The sequence below is a fragment of the Stegostoma tigrinum genome, chromosome 16 (genome assembly GCF_030684315.1).
Source record: "Stegostoma tigrinum isolate sSteTig4 chromosome 16, sSteTig4.hap1, whole genome shotgun sequence".
NCBI classification, from domain to species: Eukaryota; Metazoa; Chordata; class Chondrichthyes; order Orectolobiformes; family Stegostomatidae; genus Stegostoma; species Stegostoma tigrinum.
Window position 1 is genome coordinate 6,337,962 of NC_081369.1, and position 24,467 is coordinate 6,362,428.

At 41.6% G+C, this 24,467-nt stretch overlaps 1 protein-coding gene across 4 annotated transcripts in view; it reads right to left on the reverse strand.

Annotated features, from left to right (window-relative positions):
- vac14 (vac14 homolog (S. cerevisiae)) overlaps positions 1 to 24,467 on the reverse strand; it is a 320,684-nt gene that overhangs the window by 195,984 nt on the left and 100,233 nt on the right. For all 4 annotated transcript variants that reach the window (XR_007249130.2, XR_007249129.2, XR_007249128.2 and 1 more), the window contains exon 13: positions 15,803 to 15,868. Coding sequence is in view for 1 of the 4 variants with exons in the window: in XM_048546809.2 (XP_048402766.1) it covers positions 15,803 to 15,868 (66 nt within the window). In the remaining 3 variants the exon portion in view is untranslated. The remainder of the gene's footprint in view (positions 1 to 15,802; positions 15,869 to 24,467) is intronic.

Sequence of the window (24,467 nt, forward strand, 5' to 3'; positions counted from 1 at the left end):
AACAATCTTCTATCCAGGCCGATATGCTATTCACTACACCAGGAGCTTTCATTTTCCACAACAACCTTTGATGTGGCATTTTAGCAAATGCCTTCTGCAGATGTTGGGACATAATGCTTCAGTTACAATGGGCACAATTGGGATCACAAATCAAGTACTGAGATAGGTCTAGTCTCCTTAATTAAAGGTGCATATAAATGCTTTGGAGATGGTTCAGATAAGAATGATACCTCGAAGGGTTGGACAGGCTGGGCTTGCTTCCACTGGAATTTAGAACAGTAACCTGATTGAACTGTGTAAGATCCTGAATGGTTTTGCAAGGTGAATGCGAAAAGAATGTTTTCTTTTGTGGGTGAGTCCAGAAAAAGCTTAAAAATTAGGGGCATCTCTTTTAGGATAAATTAAGATGATTCTTCTTTCATTCAGGTGGGTTCTGAAACTTTGGACACTACCTCAGATGTACATGGAGACTAGGTAATATTCTTAAGGCAGAAGTGGATCAATTCCCACTACAAATTTTTTTTAAAATTCATTCATGGGAATGAGGGCTCACTGGCTGGGCCAACATTTACTGCACTTCCAATATTGCCCAGGGGCAGTTAAGAATTAACCACATCTCTGTGCGTCTGAAGTCACATGTAAGCCAGAGGGGTAAAGATGGCAGTTCCGTTCCCTGCAAGGCATTGGTGAAGTTATCAAAATGGAAAGGATATACAAAAAAGACTTGCAAGGATTTTGCCAGTCTGGGAGGTTTGAGTTTATAAGCATAGGCTGGAACCCTTTTCCCAGGACCATTGGAGGCTGGGGGAGACCTTACAGGTTTATAAAATCATGAGGCGCATGGATAGGGTGAATAGCTAAGGTCGTTTCCCCAGGGTAGGGGAGTCACAAATTAGAAGGGCAAAGGTTTAAGGTGAGGGGGAAGAGATTTAAAAGCGAACCAAGGGGTAACCTTTTCACACTCCTGGGTGGTGTGTGTATGGAATGGACTGCCAGAGGAAGTGGGTATAATTACAACATTTAAGAGACATTTTGACAGATGTATGGATAGGAAAGGTTTAGATGGATATTGGCCAAATGTAGGCAAATGGGACTAGCTCAGTCTAGGATATCTCGCTGGCATGGACAGTTCGTGCCAAAGGGGCTGCTTCCGTGCTATATAACGCTATGACTTTGGTTTTTCCTGACAATTGATTTGTGGTCATTATTAGATAATTAATTACAATTTTTATTAAATTCAAATTCCACCATCTTCCATGGTAGGATTCAAATCTGAGTCCCCAAGACGTGACCTGGATCTCTAGATTAACAGCCCAATGATAGTACCAATAAGCCACTGTCTCCTCAATAATCTAAGGTTATGGGAGAATTCAAATCAAACAGATGAGCCACGGCCTAAATGAATGGCAGGGCAGGTTCAAGAGGCCAAATGGCCTACTTTGCTCTGATAATTTGCACGTCCATGTCAAGTTTTAAGGTACACATATTTCATTTGTAAATATGAAATAACACCTACCATTCACCCTGATTAACTGAGTTGATCCAAGTTGTGTGCTCTCATTTCCAAAGAGCTCAGAATAAAAACTGTGTCTTAAACAGGAGCATGAAAATGGAGTTGTAATGAGGGGGTAATGGTGCACTGATAGGAAGTACTGTCCAGGTCAGCCCTGCTTATACTTCACTGGCAGTGAAGATCAATTTCACAACCAATAAAAAAAGGTGCCACTGGAAAGTGATACTTAATTGGCCATTTCATCAACAACAGCCAGTACCCTGTCTTCATCACCATGTACTCTATTGCCAAATCACTTCCTCTCACTCACTCCTTGCTGAGTCAATTAGTCAATTTTTGTTTTATTCAAGGCATTGGCTTCTAATGTTTAACTCCCAATTTCACTGTTGTTTTTAATGAACTGCAAATGAGAGAATAATTAACTCTGAATGGTAAGCAAGCTGGAAGTAAACAAGAGACAGGCTGGACAATTAAGTAAATGACCACACAGGAGAAAAGATCACGCTCACCCCCGGCAATGAATCTGACAATTGGAAGATCACCATTCTTTCTGCAAACCTTCTGAGGACTTTGTCTTATTCAAGCAGCATGCTCCAAACTCTGGAAATCAACCAAGATCACTTCTGCCTTGGCCCTGCTTCCCACCAGCAGCTGAGAATGATTCGAATGTTTCACCCCACCAATCCACCATTTGGGTCATAAGCCACAAAGTAGCTTCTCAGCCCTGATTCAATTCATATCACTTCTCATCAACTTTCCTTTTTTGTAATCCTCTCCACCAATATTTGTAAGCACAAAACTTAAAAAAGAAGCTGCACACCACAGCGCTTTGACTCAAGGATCCCCCAGTTCAATACTAGTGACAACAGACTTGCGACTGAGTTCTTAATTCTGCACTGTCTGCTTGCCTTGCAACATCCACCACTATTTTTCACCAAAAAAACAGCAAAGTATCACAGCAAGTCTGTCTTCTGACCATGTCATGACCCAATGGGAAGAGTGCATTGGTAATTAAAGCTGGCTATCTCAGAAGCCGTCACAAATGTACAAATGACTAACCGGCAGAAATGGAAGTTTGGATATTGATGTTGCATAGCATGTATCAGACATGCTTGATGGGGTGTTATTTTGCAAGTTGAAGGCTAAAGTTAGAACTGTGTGGTGTTCACCTGTCAGTTATGCATGTTATCAGTCATACAGCTCAGAAACAGACCCTTCAATCCAACCAGTCCATGGCCAACATAATCCCAAAGTAAATTCATCCCACCTGTCTGCTACTGCATGATGACTTTGCAAAGCTTTGACCAAGCAAAATGCCTGTTTGTCTGTATTCTTACATGCCTTGCCATTGTCTTAATTGTTTTGGTACCTTTTCAAATAACCTGATGAATACCCCTAGAACCTTTTCCTCATTTTGAGAGGGCCTTTACAAACTTAAACATTTCCTGACCGGATTTTAGATTATAACTGCGGATTTCCTTTTCAGAGTTTTCTTCTGCATCTGAGATCTCTGTTAATTCCCATCCTCCTAAGCCACATGTCTTTTCTCAGTTCCTTTGCTTTATTCTTTATTTTTCTGCTGAATCTCTCGTTACAGCCTCTCAAGTTCTTTTCTTTTTCCTCGGGTCATGTCTTTCAAAGTCCTTTTTCAAATAAAGCTGCTCTGGTTCTTTCTAATGTTCAAACTGCTTTCACTGTAATTAAATCTTTGTTAAATAATACAGCTGAACTCATAACTACGTTAAGGGCTGCAGGAGAACCTTAAACTCGTTTGCCAAAGAAGGGCTGGATTCCTCCAGATGGTATATTGAAAGCCAAAGTTTTATTAAAAACAATGTGGAGAGAACATGCCCATTCTTTTGCACAAAGTGCCCTTAGCATGTGACTTGATATCCAGAGCAGAGGTTGTAGAAGTTATTGAGAAATTAGATGTGGACAGAGTTGATTTACTCCAAGGTAATGCTTTGGCTGGAGTGGAACTTGGAGGTTCTCCTATAATCATAGAAAGTAGATACTAAAGTAGCCAATAATTTCTTTAAGGGTGAGGATAATTCAAAGTTTAGTATTTTGCCTTAATTTGAAAGCCAGAAAACAGATCTGGAGTTAAATTCATGCAATCAATTTACACTGAAGTTGAGGCCGAATGATATCCAGATTGTTGATAGATTAAAATCAGGGTTCGGAGGAGAAATGGAAATGCCTTCGCAAACCTGCAAGTGAGGGATGGATGGTTGTTCATTAAGTAGTGGTACCATCTAGATATTGCAAGTAGCATGTGAAATTCCAATGGCAAGGCATGTAGGAATACAAACAGGCATTTTGCTTTGCCAAAGCTTTGCAAAGTCATCATGCAGTAGCAGACAAGTGGGATGAATTTACTTTGGGATTATGTTGGCCATGGACTGGTTGGATTGAAGGGTTTGTTTCTGAGTTGTATGATAACATAACTGACAGGTGAACACCACACAGTTCTAACTTTAGCCTTCAACTTGCAAAATAACACCCCATCAAGCATGTCTGATACATGCTATGCAACATCAATATCCAAACTTCCATTTCTGCCGGTTAGTCATTTGTACATTTGTGACGGCTTCTGAGATAGTCAGCTTTAATTACCAATGCACTCTTCCCGTTGGGTCATGACGTGGTCAGAAGACAGACTTGCTGTGATACTTTGCTCGATTTGGTCACGTGTCGCGAGGCAGACTTGATCAGGGAGCAGAAGGTGAAGGAACCCTGAAGGGTAGTGACCACAGTATGATAGAATTTATGCTGCAGTTTGAGGGGGAGAAGCTGGAATCAGGTGTGATAATATTACAATTGAGTAATGGCAACTACAAAGGCAGAGGGAGGAGCTGGCTAGAGTTGATTGGAAGGGGAGCCCAGCAGAGAAGATACTGAAGCAGCGATGGCAGGAATATCTGGGGGTAATTCAGGAGGCACAGCAGAAGAAACATACCAAGGGGAGAATGACGCAACCTTGGCTGACAAGGGAAGTCAGGGACAGCATAAAAGCAAAAGACAAAAACAACGTGGAGAACATTGGTGGGAAGCCACAGGATTGGGAAGCCTTTAAACACTCTCAGGATAATTTTAAAAAAACACTAAAGAGGGAGAAAATAAAACACAAGAGTAAGCTAGCTAGTAATATAAAATTGTCAGAATTTTTTTTAAGATATCTAGAAGTGGGAGGAGCGGACATTGGAGCACCGGAAATTGAGGCTGCGGTAGTAGTACTGGGGAACAAAGAAATGGTGCAGGAACTGGACAGGTATTTTGCATCAGTTTTCAGTGAAAGATACCAGCAGCGGACCAGACTTCAAGAAAGTGAGGGGGCTAAGTGAGTTTAGTGGCCTTCACTAGAGAGAAGTTTTGAGGAAGCTGAAATGTTTGAAATTGGATAAATCATTCGGCCTGCATATACCACACCCCAGAGTTCTGAAGAAGATTGCCTCAATTATCTCCTCAGCTTTGGTGGTCATCTTTCAGGAATCACTCAGGCCAGGGAGGGTCCCAGAAGACTGAAAAATGGCTAATGTAATGTCCTTGTTTAGGGGGTGGGGGAGATAGGAGATTAGCCTGACGTTGGTGATTGCTAAAATGTTATGGTCCATTGTTAAGGATTATGTTACAGAGTACATGGAAATGCATGGTAAAATAGGACACAGTCACTGACTTTGTCAAGTGGAGGTTATGCTTGACAAATCTGTCAGAATTCTTTGAGGGGTTAACAAGCAAGTTAGACAAAGGACAGCCAGTGGACATGATCTATTTGCATTTCCAGAAGGTCTTCGACAAGGGGCTGCACAGATAGCTGTTAAGATAAAATAAGAGCCCACGGTGTTAGGGGCAAGGTACTGCTATGGATAGAGGATCGGCTGACTGGCAGAAGGCACAGAGTGGGGATAAAGGCATCTTTTTCAGAACAGCAGCCAGTGATGAGTGCAGTCCTGCAGGGGTCCATGTTGGGACCACAATTATTCACGTTAACAATTTGGACGAAGGAACTGAGGGTGTTGTTGCTAAGATTGCAGATGACACAAAGATTGGAGGGGCAGGTAGTATTGGAGGACACAAGGAGGTTGCAGAAGGACTTGGAAAGGCTAGGAGATGGGCTAAGAAATGGCAGACTGACAATGGAATATAAGTGGAAAAGTGTGAGATTATGTACTCTGGGAGGTAGGATGAGGTGCAGTGATAATATAGGTGCAGACTGTTTTCCAAACGGGGAAAGGCTTTGGAAATCTGTAGCCCAAAGGGACTCCAAAGTCCTAGTTCAGGATTTTCTTAAGCTTAAGATGCAAGTTCACCCAACAGTTAAAGGCAAGTGCAATGTTAGCGTTCATTTCCTTGAGGGCTAGAATACAAGGACAGAGATGCACTGCTGAGGCTATACAAGGCTCTGGTCAGAGCATATGTGGAATATTGTGAGCAATTTTGGCCCTCAGATCGAAGGAAGAATGTGCTGCTTTACAAGAATGATCCTAGACTGAAGGACCTGTTATATGAGAAACAGTTGAGGACTGTGGCCCTGTACTTGGAGTTTAGCTGGATGAGGGGGATCTGATTGAAACTTACAGAATACTGAAGTCTGGAGACAGTAGCTGTGGAGATGTTTCCACCAGCAGGACATACTAGCAACCAAGGGCACAACCTCAGAGTGAAGGGACAAGCCTTTAGAACTGAGATGAAGAATTTCTTCAGCCAGACAAAGACTAATCTGAGGAACTCATTATTGCAGAAGGCTGTGGAGGCCAAGTCATCAAGCATATCTGAGCGAGAGATAGAGTCTTGATTAGTAAGAGGATCAAGGGTTACAGGGAGAAGGCAGGAGAACGGATTTGAAAAACATATCAGCCATGATCAGATGGCAGAGCAGACTCGACGAGCTGAATGGCCTTATTCTGTTCCCATATTTTTTGGTCGCTTACTTCAGTCTCATGTTGTTCATGTTGAAAGATCCCCGATGAGCCCTCCAAATCTTTATCATAACCCTAATAGGGAGCGCTTCCTGCTAATTGAGCCCCACTATTTCCACAAGCGGTTAGAAATGTACAAATGAATCAGTAAATTGGTTAATTTACTCCTGGTTTCACCAAGAAATACTTGCTTGACATAAATGAATTTATTCTTCCAGTGGCAAATGGATTAATTATTATTCAAAATAAATTCAAAACACAAATTGGAGAAACAGAACAGACAGTTCCATTGAAATATAATGGGTGGGAAAACAATGGTAAAAGCAAGAAAAGAGTTTTGTAAATGAAGAGCCCAAAATACTAGGGTGGAATGGAGGTTACTTTCTCACAGTTCTTTTGATTTTTGGTGATCATATCATGTTGCTTTCAATGAGAACAATGAAGATTCTCAAGTTGGCAGCTGAATTGTTGGACCTGACTCTTTGCTCAAGTTAGAAGTTCTACTGTTCAGATTTTGAATGATGATTTGTTTTCTCTTATAGAGACTAAGAGAGGCCTGTCTTAGTTTGTAGACTTTCTGGAGGTCTAAGTGCAACTGTCCCCTCAGGTCTATGGCAAACTGCAAGTTAAAAACCTAAAAGTTGTCGCCAGGCGGTTCTTCCAAACCAATGTGCCAGCTTGTGACACAAACATCAAATCCAGATTATTACACTGAAACAAAATTACAAGTTCTGAGGAAGGGTCACCGGATCCAAAACGTTGACTGTTTCCTCCTTCACAGATGCTGCCAGACCTAAGCTTTTCCAGCAATTTTGTTTTGGTTCCAAAATTACAAACATACCTGGTAGGTTCTCTGCAACAGTGCAACGTCTAAACTTACACTTTTTGCAGTTTATATTCCAAAAACCGTAGTCTTTACCATTACAACAGGCGTTAGATATCAATGCATCAAAGACTCACTTTCAAGACTCACTTCACGGACTAAGGGACACAAAATCCAGGCTTTAGTTCGGCCTTTGAGACAAGATGTTGAATTGCGATCACGTCTCCTCTCAGTTGGACATTAACGATCCCATGGCGCAATTGTGAACGCAACGAGTGTCCTGACCAGTGTCCTATCTAACATTAATTCTTGAACCTGCAGCATAAACAGACTATCTGGTTTTTGCCAGCTTGAGAGAGATCGTGACAGTTCAACTTTCCATTGCATTTCTGACACTGCAGTGCTGATTTCCTTTCATGATGACTTCCTTGGCTGTAAAGCCCTTTGAGACATCCCAAGGTCAGAAAAAGCCCATTCAACTGGGCATGGTGCTGTTGGTGGTCATGGACAATAGCTTTAAGTAGAACGCAAAGCCTAGCCTTCTGCTCAGATCCAAACGACACGAGCATTGTGCTAACTTTTGTTAACTTTTAAGGAAGTTTTAAGTTTGAATCTCTGCACCCTGTTTTTCTCATTTGAGAAATGCTTTCAGTTTTAGGGCACATTAGTCTTCAATAAGAAACACTGCTTGCTTGCTTCACCTCCTTTTTGGATCGAGAAGACTTCTGGATACAAGCTACGCTGAAATGTTATGTGTACACACATTTCCAAATCAAATGTTGTGCCACCGTTCCCAAGAAAATATGCCCTGGCTCAACAAGCTTACCCTAGAATCCATGTTTACTCACTTTGTTGGTTGCAACCTGGATCAGGAGAAGGGACCATTCTATTCCAGTGATCTTCTCACTCAAGAATACAAGAATTCCATCCTCTCACTCAGCGTAGAGAAATGTGACACTTGATTAAATATATGACAACATCCCTTTGGCATTACTGACATTATTCAAGGGCTAAATATTGACCATGAAACTGGAGAAAATACTGCCCGCCTGGGAACTGAGCAATTCCATTAATGCATTGGCCTCAGGATGTAAACATCTCAACTGGGAGTTCGACAACTCCAGCAATGCAGTAATCCCTCAGTCATGCACTTGAGTGCTGTCCTCAATTATATATTCAGGCTTGTAAAGTGGGGCTTGAATCCATGGCCTCCAGTATCAAACAAAATACTACTAGACCCATCCAAATTAATTTATAGTACATGGAACAGAGTCAGAGTCATACAGCATGGAAATGTACCCTTCAGTCCAATTCTTATACACAAGCGCTTGCGACTGAAGAACCTAGTGGAAAAACAGCCAATTTTGTGACAAAATAAAAATTTGGATTTTTCAGGTCAGGTTCTTCATTTAAAATGAGAAGCAGAATAAAGTTGTCTGCAGTCAACATAAACCACTAACAGCATGCACAAGCACCCTGAGATAGGTACTTTGCTGTATGCTGCATAAAAATAACAGTGCACTATCCTCCATAAAATGACTTCCTCCATTGTGACCTAGTTTGAAGGATGAAGGCTCACTGTTTGTTCAAAGGCAATATACAAGATAGAGCAGATGGCTAACATTCCCATAGGCCACAGAAAACTCAGCTGTCTTTATACAGTCAGTAAGTTCCCAACAGTGTGTTTCATCATGCTTGGTAAACAAGGCTGACCACAGTATACATCAAGGAAATGAACCTGGATCCACTTTAAAAGTAATGTGGTTGTCTAATAAATCTCCCTCTGGGACTGACTTAAAAATAACTGGTTTCCAGTCTGCAAATACGCGAGTTCCCATAGAGTGCCACCAGCTTGCACTCCAGCTGATATCCAGGGAACAAGTTAACTTTGGAGACAAAACAAAAACATTCATTTAACCATTGTGTGTCCAGTAAGACAATTACATTTTGGAATAGGATTTCTTTATCCGTGGTGGAAAAGATGGAGACAGTTCAAAAGCCCAAAGCCAGTCTAGATGAGTGTGTCAGACTAGATGACAGATAAGCCAATAAATAACAGATTGTTGAAGAAATGTGTGAACTTAACATCAGTAATTTGAGGAACAAAAACAGCCGTTGCTGGAAAAACTCACCAGGTTTGGCAGCAGTGAAGAAAAAAAAATCAGAGTTAAAGTTCTGGGTCCAGTGACCGTTTCTCAGAATATAGTCGTGAGGAAGGGTCACCAGACCAGAAACGTTAATGCTAACGTTTTTCTTCAGAGGCTGCCAAACCTGCTGAGCTTTTCTAGATTGGAGGCAGAAGGAGTTTAATTTGGATAAATGCAAGGTATTGAACTTTGGTTGAACAAATAAGGTCAGGGCTTGTACATTTAAAATTAAGGCTTTGGGTAGTCTTGTAGAACAGAGATATAGGGGTTCAGGTACATAATTCTTTGAAATGTGCTTCACATGTAGATAGGTTGGTTAAGGGGTTTAGCATGTTTGCCTTCGTTGCTCAGACCTTTCAGAGTAGGAATTGGGATATTATGTTGAGGTTGTACAGGATTTGGTGGGGCCTCTTCTGGATGACTGTGTCCAGTTCTGGTCTCCCTGTTATAATAATATCATTATTAAGATGGAGAGGGCTCAGTAGAGATTTACCAAGATGGTGCTGGGGATAGAAAGTTTGAATTATAAGCAGAGGCTGGACAGACTGGGACATTTTTACTGGAGTGTAGGAAGTTGAGGGGCGATCTTATTGAACTCATAAAATAATGAGGGGTATGGATAAGGTGAATGGGAGTACCTTTTCCCCTGAGTTGGGGATGTCAAGACTTGGGGGAATATTTTTAAGGTGAGGAGAGAAAGATGTAAACAGACATGAGGGACATTTTTTTTTAAACAAAGTAGTTCATGTGTGGAATAAAATTCCAAAGAACGTGGTGGATGCAGGTACTGTTATAACATTTAAAAGACATTTAGATTAAGTTCATGAATAAGAAACGTTTGGAGGAATATGGGCCAAGCACAGGCCAGTGGTAATAATTTAGCTTGTGATGATAGTCAGCATGGACTGGAAAATTGAAACTGACCAATTTCTATGGTCTGGTAAGATTTTACCTTTTCAAGGGTGTGAATGGGTAAATAGAGGTGACAAAGAATATACTCCCAAAAGGAGAACCATGGACCCCAAGAATGTGACAGTTACAAGTAAATCTAACAGGGAATTCAGGAAAAATGTCTGTATCTATAGAGTGGAAGCTAGACAGTAACATGGTGGGAGGAGGAGGGAAAGTCTTATGAGGAAAGGCTGAGGGACTGGAGGCTGTTTTTGTTAGAGAGAAGGTGGTTAAGAGGTGATCTAACAGAGACATACAAGATATCAGAGGATTAGATAGGGTGGACAGTGAGAGCCTTTTTCCTCAAATTGAGATGGCTAGCATGAGGGGACATAGCGTTAAATTGAGGGGTGATAGATATAGGACAGATGTCAGAGGTAGGTTCTTTACTCAGAGTAGTAAAGGTGTGGAATGCCCTGCCTGCAACAGTAGTAGACTCGCCAACTTTAAGGGCATTTAAATGGTCATTGGATAAACATATGGAGAATAATAGAATAGGGTCGGTTAGATGGGGTTCAGTTTGGTTTCACAGGTCAGCGCAACATCGAGGGCCAAAGGGCCCGTACTGCGCTGTAGTGTTCTACGTTGTAAGGATGAGAGGAGGCTCACACAGACCAGTTTCTGTCTGTAAGTATAACAATGTCAGCCAGCGACCCAATAATGATCATAGCTTTAGATTTGATTTAATCCAATTGTTGTACAGTACAGGGTGGCAATTGTCCTAACATGACCATCCTGGCCTGCTGTGGAAGCAATGTAAATCTTGTGCTGACAATAATCCAACTCTCTCTCAAATATCTCAAGCAAACCTGCAATCCAGATTCCAATCTCTTGAACAGGCGACTGTCTGTGTGGAGTTTGCACATTCTCCCCGTGTCTGTGAAGGCTACCTCCGGGTGCTCCAGTTTCCTCCCAAAGCTGTGCAGGCTAGGTGGATTGGCCGTGCTAAATTGCCCGTAGTGTCTAGGGATGAGTAAGTTGGGTGGGTTGGCCATGTGGTTTGCAGGGAAAGGGTTGGGTCTGGGTGGGGTGCCATTTGGAGGGTCGGTGTGAGCTAATCCCAATTTCCTGCACATCTCTCTCTCTCTTTCATGGCTTCACATTCTTCCTAAAATGTGACATATAACTGAGGTGTTACATCCAGCTAAGGCTAGATTACTGTCTTGTATAGAGTTAAGATGATTTCCTTGCTTTTGTTCCAGATGCTCTATTTATAAAGTCCAGAATGCCATACGATTCACTGACTGCACTTTAAACCTACTACCTTGAATGATTTATGTACACGTACATCCATACCCATTCACCCACCTTCGTTTTGTACATTTATTTTTCTCTGCAGTCTTCCAACCAAAATGAATCCCTTCACACTTTTCTGCATTAAATACCCTAAAATTCAAAATAAAATGACTGCAGTAAGGCCGTTCCCAGATTTACAAAGGCTGCAAATTTGCATTTCTTGCCAATGTGTGATTGAGGCTGATCAGAATAACAATAGCCTGTATTTATCTAGCACCCTTAACATAGTAGAATGTACCAATTATCAGGCACTGAGCAGTTTAAGGAAAATGTTACAACCCAAAGAGTCCTGCAGAGAGGTGCATAGGTAGAATTTAAAGAGGGAATTCCAGAGCTTTGGGTAATTTAGCTTATTATTCACGTCTCAGAATTTACCTTAGAGTCCCATTAGTGGTAGTTTCACAAAAACCGTCAATATCTGATGTCGCCCGAGTCAAATGCAAGATCATATTTGGAACGCAGCTAGGGACGTTGTAATTTAGCTTTCACAAAGCAGCAAGCTATGAGTGGTTAGCAGCATGTTAGTGTCACAAGGGACTGGCACACTTCAGTTTCAATTTGGTTCGTACTGAAGATCAATGGATAAAGATGAAGCTTTGTGGGGTGGCCAGGGTTTTGGGGGGGGGGGGGGGTGTAGATCTGGCAAGAACAATCAAATGGTTATTATACCATGGATTAGGAGATAGGCACTACATATTAAACACTTAGGGAGGGGGGTAAGGGATAATAAACTTTAACTTATGCCTCAATTCTACAATACCCATATAAATGAACAGTTTTATATGTCTGATCCTTCAATGCAATTCTACAGATTAAATTAACTTCAAAGCAGTCTATTTTGTCACTCAGTGGCTCTAGCTAAAAAAAATTAATCTGTTTAAAAGGAGATGGCGGGGGGGGGGAAATATAGTTGTCCTCTTGACAGCCTTCATCCATCTGCCACTGTCAGGTCTGCAGACTCATTCATCAAATGTCATTATTGTCAAAACATTTCAAGGTGTTTTAAATAAACCTACTCTGATAAGGCTCTACACTAGAGAAAAAAAGTGTTCCTGCACTGACTAACAAAGCTTGAAAGTTAATAAAATGTGAGGCTGGATGAACACAGCAGGCCAAGCAGCATCTCAGGAGCACAAAAGCTGACGTTTCGGGCCTAGACCCTTCATCAGAGAGCATCAGAAAGCTTGAAAGTTTTCTGGTTTACGTAGTTTCTTGCAAAAACATTTGCTTTAGAGATTATTGCCCACATTTCCTGATTTGGCAATCAATGGCTTCCAATTTCTTCCCAAGAAAATCCAAATTGACACAAGATGGTTAAATGTATAAAAAAGGGCTCTGTAGATGTAAACAGCAAGAGTACGGAACTAAGAAACACCAATAAAACAGGCACTAATATTCTGAGTGAGGAATTCAGAAAAAAGATGTCTTTAGCAAGAGAATGGCAAGCAGAATTCATGACAACAGGACGTAGTTGAGATAACAGCAAAGTAATATTTAAGAAGCTGGATAAGCAACTGTAGGAGACAGAATGGAAGGTTATGTTGATGGAGTTTGATTAAGATGGATAAGAATAGGCCCATTTACCCCTAAAGCTGGATCAGGGCTGAATGACATGTTGTAAATTCAATGTAATTGTAATGTACATAATCTCCGAACTGTGTTTCTAGGCCAGTAATACACTAGCAGACATGTCAACCTTATGGTTGCACTAAACAAAAGACATAAAAAGGCTAATTTAACACTGAAAACGAGTTAGTGATTGAACTGCAGTCTGCATAACACCACAGCCAACCCAAGGGGGATGTGGCCTTGAAGTGAGATGCTAAGTCTGGGTGGACTAAGTGAAAATCTGATGCTGTGTCCTTACCCAGGTCAATACATATCACCACCTGACAAAGCATCAAAAATAAACCCACACTGTGCACACTGACTTTCTGGAGAATGTGCAGTTCAGGAATTACTCAGGCACTCAAAGAAAGGTTTCCTGTAACCGAATTGCTGGTTTGAGGTTATACATTGAATGGGTTTTGAAACCTCAATATTTTTCATGTCAGAAGGTAATGAAGTATCTGACTGTATCCATCAGGTTAGCCTTGGCAGCTTGAGGCATGACAAGCCTGAATGGAGGTATATAACAGGAATGAGAAAACTGGCCCCTGGGATCAGTCGTCGAGTTGATGTGACCTCAACCCAAACTCAGCTCAAGGAAGATCAATTCCTGAATTCAAAGTCATCCCTTCATGTGATAACCTGGCTCAGCAATAAGTTGTGGCCTCTATTCAGTTTCACATTTCTTCAGGAAATTCAGTGTCGAGAGAACACAAAAATTGAACATTCTATCAGAAATCTAAGCAGAAGCAAGATGATTAACTTGCACATGAGGCCTAGCCCATTTGAAGCCGAGAAAGAACGTCAGATATTATGCAAGTCATTTAGACTGACACTTTTAGTGAATATCCTTGGCAGTATAACAAAAGAGAATTTTGCATTCTGTTTTATCAAAACAACTGCTGGGGTGTTTGAAAGCTAGATAAATTTAGTTTGGATTTAAATTGCTAATAGCTGCATCTGTAAATAATTGGTGCTGTCTGTAACATGAATGAGCCAACACTTACTCCATTGCCAAGCAGTTTTAAAATTCTCACCCTGGCTTGCAAATACCTGAATGGCCCTTCCTTGTCTCTGTAACCTCCCTTTGCTGCACAACCTCTCAAGGTCTCTGCGCAAAGGCTACATCACATGAAATACAGGGAGAACTCACCATTTGAATGGCTTAAATTACCTTAAAAGCAGAAGATGGGGGAGGGGGAGGGGGTGGTGGAGGAGGATTGGGCTGAAGGTTTATTACCAGTGGTCTGGGAACATGACCCTGTCTAGCCCTGTTAGAATTTTGTAGGTTTCTATGAAATTCCCCCACCCTCATCATTCTTCTAAACTCCAGAGAATATAGTCACAACTGATCTGGTTTCTCACCGTATGTCAATCCTGCCATCCCAGGAATCAGTGTGATAAACCTTTATTACACTCCCTCCACAGGCAGAACATTCATCGTCAGGTAAGGAGACCCAAACTCCACACAATGCTCCAAGTGTGATCTCACCAAAGCCCTGTTCAATTGCAGCAAGACGTCCCTGCTCCTGTACTCAAATCCTCTCGCTATGAAGGGTAAAGATATTATTTACCATCTTCACCACCTGCTGCACCTGCATGCTCACTTTCAGTCACTACTGCATGAGGACACTCAGGTCTTGTTGCACATCTCTTTCCCAATCAAATCACCATTCAGATAATCATCTGCCTTCCTAAGACCTCATATTTACCCACATGATACTTCATCTGCCACATCCTTGCCCACTCACTCAAATCATCCAAATCACATTGCAGCAAGTCTGCATCCTCCTCACAGTTCGTCATCTTAGCCAGCTCAACATCATCCGCAAGCTTACAGATATTACATTTAGACCCCTTGTCTAAATCAACAATAAATGTTGCCAAACACTAGGTTCCAAGCACTGATCCCTGCAGCACCTCACGAGTGACTGATTGCGACCAAGGCAAAGATTCCTGCCTGCCAACTAGTTGTCTAAGTACATCAGTATACCAATCAACATTCCCTCTGAGCTGCACAGCTCCAATATTCCACTCATGGTGATCAGCATCAGTACACCAATTGCAGCACTGACTTCCTTTCTCCATGCATGGGCATTGGAGAACCACACAGTTGGTAAGAAAAGTAGAGGGAACACTGATCTCAATCCCATGCACTTTACACGATAATCTCTGATGTGGCGCCTTCTGAAATGCCATCTTAAAGTCCAAGTAAACCAGATTCACTGGCACCTTCTTAGCAATTCTACTGGTTGCATCCTCGAAAAAATTCCAGTGGATTTGTCAAGCGTGTTTTCTCTTTTGCTCACTCAGTCCGATCCTGTCACTGTTTTCCCCAAGTACTCTATGAAATCCAGTGAGCAGAATATGGCAGGTGGAGTCGTTATTAATCCTCAGATCACACACACCTCTGCAAACAAATGACTGGGTGAGTCAAACAGCTTCCAGATGGTGGGCACATTGACATAACTCAAAACTGGAATACGAAGTTCTAACATTCAAGCATTGGACACATGTTGATAAACCCAGAGCCTTTGGTGCTCACCTCATCTGACTCATCAGAAAGCGTCTTCAGCAACATGGGAAAGAGGCTGTCTGTGTGCCGAAACATCTGAAATGTAATCAAGAGTTTCATTAGGATGTTTAGTAACGGTTTTACCCTGAAAAAAAAACAGGTACACGACAGTTTCAGCTTTGTTTGAAAGGTTACATTTGTAATGTCTGCCTTCGGCACTCAGGCCCAAGCTGACTTCAAAATCACAGTACAGCCTTTTGTCTCAGCCGCAGCTCCTTTCCAAAAACACAACTCCAGGGCAAGTTAAAAATGAAGGGCACAGGTAATCAATGGAACAGAATCAAATTTCCCACAGTTCACCCGGCAGCCTGTTCAGAATGCAGGCACAGCTTGCCCATGGTGGTGCAGACAACTTTTGAGACCAATGGCTGAGGCATGGATGAAACAGTGTTCTGTCTTGGGTATTTTTTTTTAAAAAAGCAATTTCACTTCCAAGTGCCACAAGAATAGCTAGGTTTAGAAATGGAAATAAGATGCTTTTCTGGCATGCCGTAAAGTGGCAGAGGGAGAAATGACAAAAAGTCAGATATTCAGGTGATCTGACATTGAACTGATTAAGTTATCCATGGCCAGTTTTGGCTTTGCTCCCCAAACTGAAAAAGCATCAGCAACTATACTTTGCACAATGGTTAAAACAATACTGCAATGACTCGACTAAGTGTAAATGTCTGAGCCCTGCACTGGACTTTCCCAGGAAGAGAATCAGCCCTGAGCAGCTAAAACCAAGATAGGTTAAAAACAACTGAGCTTCCATGAGGAAGGGAGCTATTTCCTAACACTGTACAAAAAGCACGTTCCTTCATCTGACCAATGTCTTCACACCTCGCAGCAATTTAAAATAATTTGCATTTATTTGGACTTCTAATGACATCAAGGCATCCTAAAGTGTTCACAGCCAATCAAATACTGTTTGAAATATAGTCATTGGTATAATAAAGATTGGCAGACAATTTGTGCACAGCCAGCTCCCACTAAACAGGGGTGTGGTTGTTTCAGTTTTCCTGTTCTTTTTTAAAATAATATTGGTTTAGAAGTAAACATTGGCTAGAACATCACATATAACTTCCATTCTCCTCTTCACAACTTTTCTGCTTTCTCATTTGGGCAGAAAGCTTTCAGCTTGACACTTTAGGCAGTGGCTGCGACAGTGTAGCACAATTATACAGGTTACATGCAGAACCAGGACAGAACCCATCACTTCATGTTAGCGGAGCGCTTGTAGTCCACAGCTCATTTTCGTATTTCACTTTCATTTTCATACCCTCCTAACATATGGCTGAAGGCTTCACTATGAAGTCCAATCTCTTTGACACCACACGCAAACAAAATTTATTTTTCCCCTTAAAGCGGGCTTTTAAGTCAATTGGTAGGTTTTAGCTCAAAACTCGAAATGATGCAATTCAGTAAATTCAGCGTAATTCGTGTCTAAGAATCAGGCTTACTCTCATCTTTGCTTAGTGATAACTGATGTCCATATCTCCGTCAGACGGAAGTAGAGTTTTTCGAAGGCTCAATATTCCTGATGGTAAATGCTTAATGGGAATTAGAAATCGAATTAGACCGACAAGCAATTCAATTTATTGAAGGATTGACCTGTTAATTACAGAGCCCATTCAAGGCATTCCTCAAGCCAATCAAGCGATGACAGAAGGGTTGCAAGCTTGCCGCTGCTTATCTCACAACTCGGGCAGTGTCAAGTATTAGCAAATGCAAGTTCAAAGGCTTTACTTTTATTAGCTAATGACAGCACTCCAGAGGGATCAACCTTCGGCTTGGTTTTTATTCTGCTTTTGCTGCACTTCAATCACAGCACGCACTTCTGATCTATAACCCAATTCTGGATTAATTAAGGCACATTTTTGCCACAAGGTAGTAAAGCATGGAGGGACTGAACATCATCAATTTCAGTGGATATCTATTAAAACGTATTTCAATTACTTTATGACCCAGAGTGATTAGCTGCAAAGCCTTGAGCTACGGTCAGTTCTAACAAAAGGATGTAAGAAATAAAATAGTCGTGGTACAGTGACTGGTGCCCCAACTTCAGTCAGGAAGTCAGAGTTCAAGTCCTACCTATGAGGTATCTGAACTGGTTGGTTGGAAATATGTACGGGAAGTAGCACAGGAGTAGGTCATTTGAACGCTCAAGCCTGCCTTGCCATTCACAAAATCACAGCTGATCTGCCTCAGGTCTTAACCACACCTCATTGCGTTCACATCCTCAGTATTTCAAAAATCTATCTACCTCCTCTTCAAATACTTTCAGTGATCCAGCCTCCACAATTGGCTACTTTGGTACCATTCGTCAATAAAGACTAAAGAAAAGTCAGGGAACTAAGCCCCATGAGCCTGATGTCAGTGGTGGGTAACTTGGTGGAGGGAGTTCTGGCAGGCAGGGTCTAAATGTATTTGGAAAGGCAAGTGCTGATCAGGGATATTCAACACGTCTTTGTGTAAGGGAAAGTTCGCCTCACTAATGTGATGGAGTTTTTTGACGAGGTGACAAAGAAGATAGATGAAGGCAGAGCAGTAGGCACTGATTCAATGCACTTCAGTGAAGCATTCAGCAAGTTTCTGAATAGTAGACTGGTAAGTAAAGTTAGATCACGTGGGATCCAGGAGGAAGCTAGCCAATTGGATACAAAATTGGCTCGAAGGTAGGAGAGAGAGGATGGTGATGGAGGGATGCTTGTGACCATCTGTTGCCACAAGGATTGGTGCTGAGCCACCTGATTTTTGGTTATTTATGTAAGTGATTAGGATGTGAATATAGGAGACATGGTTAGTAAGGCTGCAGGTGACATCAGAATAGATGGCGCAGTGGAAGTGAAGAAGATTATTTCAATACAACAGGACCTTGATTAGATGGACTGAGTGGCAGATTGAATTTAATTTACAAAAATGAGTTGCTGCAATTTGGTAAGGCAAACCGTGGCAGGACTTGTGCAGTGAACAGTAGGGCCCTCGGGAGTGTTGCCAGAGTGTCCTGGGATGCAGCTGCATAGCACCTTCAAAGTGCAGCGCAGGTAGAAAGGGTGGTAAAAGGTGGCATTTGGCACACTTGCCTTTATTGATCAGAACATTGAGTATAGGGATTCTGACATTATGTGACGGCTGCATGGGACATTGGTACATCAGGCCACTTTTGGAATACTGCACTTAGTTCTGCTCACCCTTCTACAGCAAGGGTGTTGTTGAACTTGTGCAGAAGAGATTTACAAGAATGTTGCCAGACTTGATGGTCTGAGTTACAGAAGAAGCCAAATAGGCTCGGGCTTTTCTTGCCAGACGGTCATGAGGGGCATGAATATGGTGACTAGCCAAGGTCCTTTTGCCCACGGTGATGGAGTCCAGAACTAGAGGGCATAGGTTTAACATGAGAGGGGAAAGAATTAAAAAGGAACTGAGGCATAATTTTTCACGTAGGAGGTTGGGCGTATACGGAACAAGCTGCCAAAAGTAGTGGAGGAGGTGGGTACAATTACAACATTTAAAAGGTTTCTGGATGGGTACATGAATAGGAAGGGTTCAGAAGGATATGGGCCAAATGCTGGCAAACGGGATTAGGTCAGATTGGGATATCTGGTTGGTGCAGACGAGTTGGACAGAAGGGTCTGTTTTCGTGCTGTATGAATCTATGAAACTCTCTAACTCCGGGGTAGGTAATTCAGACATTCATTGCTCTCTGGGGAAGAAAATCCTTCTCATCTCAGTTTTAAAATGAATGCCCCCTTTAACTGTAATTACGTTTCCTGGTTCAAGATTCCACCATTAGTGGAAACATCCTCCCAACATCTAACTTGTTGAGCCTCCTCAAAATCTTGTACGCTTCAAATGAATCAAGTTTTCCAAAAGATTGGAATAAAGCAAAAATTTGGTCTAGACAGTGAACTCTCAACCAATTAACTTAAAGGAATGGGCTGTAAATTCATGGCAAGATTTGGACAAATAGTCTAGGTTGACACTGCAGTGCTGGAGGTATTGGCCTTGCACTGAGGAAACCTGGAACCCCACCTGCCAGCTCTGCTGGATGTGGAATATTTCACCGCACAACTCTAAAGAAGCATCCTTTTCTCAATAGGAACCAGGCACAGATGATCCGACAACTATGCTACAGGACATTATACCAATACAGATTAGCGGTACTGATGAGGTGAGAAATTTAAGGCTTTTTTTTCCAGAATATCAGACAGACATTCTGTGTATAAAAGAATGTATTCAGAGGGGACAGACTATTCAGATATTCAAGGCTGGTGCCTCTGTGCCAAGGAGATACCATGGTAAATAAGGATGTTAGCAGGAGCAACCTGAAACGAGCAGCCAGTCTTTAGGTATGAAAAGGGAGGTTTTGGAGGCTGGGTATGGAGGGACTGCAGTTTGGAAGAACATAGCATGAATCCACCAGCAGGCTGCTGTTATCCACACCCAGGCTATGATGTCCCATGTTGCCTGATGTGAGCAGATGCAAAGTAGGAAAAGTGAAGCTTATTTGCAAACAGGACAAGCACTGGAATGAATCTTAAAACCTGACCCACTTCCAATCCTACCTCAATCACAAGAAATTAGAACTGTGGCCTGGTTGAAGCAATGATAATTTCATCTTTAGAAATGCTGGATAAAATATATTGTCAAAGAACTTTTCATCTTGCACACATCAGGACCATTGCAAAGAAAAAAACAACTCAAAAGAGAACATTTATACTGCATGAGAACAGTACTGACTGGTTGGCAAAACAACAATTAATGACGATTGGCAGTTAATCATCAACTTTAAATTTTAAACGTGACAAAGAAATGTCTTAGGATAAACTTTTCCAAATCCTTTGCTCAGATGGACAGAGCGGACAGTGAAAAGTTCAGGTAGTTTGGCAGAGAAAAATCTATGGAAACCATCAAATCTCCGTGTCAGAAGCCATTCAGGTCACCATGCCTTTGCACATTGTTTTAAAGAGTTACAAATTAATCCCACCCCTCTTCTGTTCCCAAATTTCTTCTCTTTAAATATGTATCCAATCTGAACTTGCTTCAACCATCCTTTCAGAAAACACACCCCTGAGCATATCCTTGTGTATGAAGAGATGTACTGATTTCTCCTCTGCCTCCTTATGCATTTAATTTCAAGTTGTGTTCTCTGCCGATTGATCTTTCTGCCGTTGGAAACAATTTATCCTTATTAAGCACATCTAAACCCACGATCTCGTACTGTAAAATCAAAATACTCCTAGTCTTCTCTTCCCTGAGGAGAACAGGCCCCTGCTTCACCTGTCTCTTCCAAACAATTCAGGTCTCTCATCCCTTTGAATTTCGATTGAATCTCCTCTGCAGCCTCTGAGGCCTCGGAATCCTTGCCTAACACTGTGCTGCCCTCGACTGTACACAACACTTCCGCCAAGGCCCAACCAGTGATTTATAAAAATTTAGCATGACATCCTTTGGGAAAATATGTGCAGGGTAAAGGAAGTTTCAGAAGAATAAACAAAGCCACAATTGATTCTGATTTTCAGCTTGGGCCATTCAGAAGCAGCAGTGGGTCGGAGGATAACAAAAGGAATAAACTAAACTTGTCTAACATGCAATCCATGGGGAGTTAAACCTAAAGAAAAAGAAACAGTTAGTTAGTGATGTGACTTAATTTGGTTTTATTTATAGAAAATTAAATTTCCTCAAACAGCAATGTGCAGAGTTATTAGGCCTTAATGGGAGCAGTGGGCGTTTTATGCCAGCTCTGGTTCACTGGGAACATTTTAACGTTTCAGTAATAACGAAACCTGCAAGAGGCCCACATTGAGAGTACATTACTACACACACATTATGTAAAATGTTGGAGTTTAAAGACAATTGTCTGTGGAAGTAACAGACCAGAGCGCAGAAGGACAAGCTAAAGCAAGAATCCAATTGCATGGAACTTTGCTGCAGTGGATGATATACCAGCTTGGACCTCTACTTTTCACTCTATTCTGCTGCCCTTTTCCTAGATCTTCTTAAATGTGTCAGGGCTCAGGCAGAGTACACTGAGCACTAAGTCAAACTCTCAGGCTTGAAACCCTCTTCAGAGACACAATCCAGATGCGTACACTTTGTCGTTTCACAGTATAGTGCTACATCACCATCATTTGTCCATTCTCTCATTGCTGTATACAAACAAATTAGCTTCTGTTATCAAAATTACAATCAGATCCTAGAATCATACAGTATAGAAACAGGTTCTTCAGCCCACCACGTCTATGCCGACCAACACATCAAGCCACACTAATCCCATTTATCTGCACTTGGTCCATGGCCTACCGTGCCCTGGCATTTTAAGTTCTCATTCAGGCGCTTTTAAATGTTACGAGATTCCCTGCCTCCATCACCCTCTCAGGCAACATGCTTCCATACATCTATCACCCTCTTGGTGAAAACAAAATTTCCTTTCTCTAAACCACTTACTCTTCACCTTGTACCACAATCAGATCCTCCCTCAGCCTCCTCTGCTTCATGAAAAACAAAACCACTCTTATTCAGTCTCTCCTCATAACAGAGCCTTCCCAGCCCAGGCAAAATCCTGGCAAATCTCCAGAGAAATCATGTCCTTTCGATAGTGTGGCAACCTGAACTTCACACAGTATTCCATCTGTGGTCTAACCAATGTCTTATAAAATTATAATGGGATTTCCTTATTCCTATATGATACGCCCCGGCTAATGAAGGCAAGCATCACGTGTACCTTTTTCACCACCCTGTCTATTTGAGTTGACACCTTCAGGGGTCAATAGACTTGTGTATAAAGGTCTCTTTTTATTTCAGTACTCCCTAACGACCCTACCATTCATTCTATATACCCTTCCCTTTGTAGACCTCCCAAAGTGCAGCACTTCAAACTTATCAGGATTAAATTTTATCTACCTGCCATTACTCTGCCCAATTTACCAGCTAATTATGGCTACTCTTTAAATACTTCATTGGCCATAAAACAGTTTGAAGCCTTGATGTCATGAAGGGTATTATATAAATGGAGGTCTTATATTCTCATATTCATTCCCTTTAGATGATGATCAGGGATTCTGCTCCCTTACAGCACATTTCATATTTTAACAATGCAAACAATATTTCACATTCACATTTAAATTGAAGGCGTCTGACCCAGATTTGAAATGTCTTTTCATTTCTATCTGCCTATTTTATCATTGGAGCTCGATTAAATGTTAAACTGATTAGATAGGGGAGAAATAGCTTTTACACTTTGCCCCAACAAAGCTTCCCAATGTCCCTCACACAAGGTAAATATGTCACTTAAGTGAGATTTTGCAAAGTTTGTGCAAATAACGGGGAGCTGTATGTCTTGGACTGCTCCAGGGTGTCTTAACATTCAGGTACAGATAGGGCTGGGGTGGAAATAAACAGCAAATGTTACCTTCTATTGGTGAATCCCAAATATAGAAAATAACAAGTCTATGGCTATTCTGTAAACACAGTATGTTGAACCATAAAAACCCTGCAAATGCTTAAGTATTTTGCTGCTCATGCCTTCTTCAGTAGCCAGCGAACATTTACCCAGTTACCAAATTAAGTTGTGAAACCACTCCCGGCCCTTTAGGAACAACTCTGCTGATCGTGCCTAGAACAGGAAATGTCAGTTGTCAGGCAGAAAGGTCTCAATTCAGCATCAAGAATGGACATGGACATAGTACGAAGAGGGGAGGGGTGATGACAAAATACAGAAATAGCCTGAGTTTGTTGCTGATCATTATTTAGGGAAAGAACGTATGGGCATATACACATTGTGAAATTGTGGGAACTGATTCCCAACACACGTCAGCACCTTCGGGAGGCAAAGAACAGGGAAGCAGGAGATTTATTTCAGAAAATAAAACATATTGCTCCTTGACTGATTATAGAGTTGCTAACCAAACAAGGTTCTAAAGCAAGATAATAAAATGTGAGGCTGGATGAACACAGCAGGCCCAGCAGCATCTCAGGAGCACACATCCAGCCTCACATTTTAATTATCTTGGATTCTCCAGCATCTGAAGTTCCCATTATCAATGATACAAGGTTCTAAAGCAGTCAGCCTTGTGTGTGAATGCAAACTACTTGAGATGAACTGGTACAACGTACACCAGTTGAGGAAGGATCACCAGACCCAAAACGTTAACTCTGCTTTTTTCTTCGCAGATGCTGCCAGACCTGCTGAGCTTTTCCAGCAACTTCTGTTTTTGTTTGTGATTTACAGCATCCGCAGCTCTTTTGGTTTTTATTGAGATGAACTGGTGCCCAGCCAAGTCTATAGAGTTAATGTGAGAATGTAAATAAGGAATTGATACAAGAATACATGGCTTCTGGGAAATGGAAGCGTTGCGTGAAGCCTTATCCTGTACTTAGTTAGCATTTACCAAGTTGAACACAATAGGATGCTAGCCGACAAAGCTTCCAATCATCTTTATCACCTTCTGCATGATGTAACCAAACTAGGACAGAGCTCTGGTGTAAAAATATCAAGGCAAATACAATGATTTGCTCTTTCACTGGGAATGCTCACCATAGTATCGGCCCTTTGAAATTATCCTGCTTCTTTCACAATCTATCATTTTCATTACAACCCAAGGACAAAACTATACAACCCCAACATCACGTGTTTGCCTCATGTTTTCTTGTA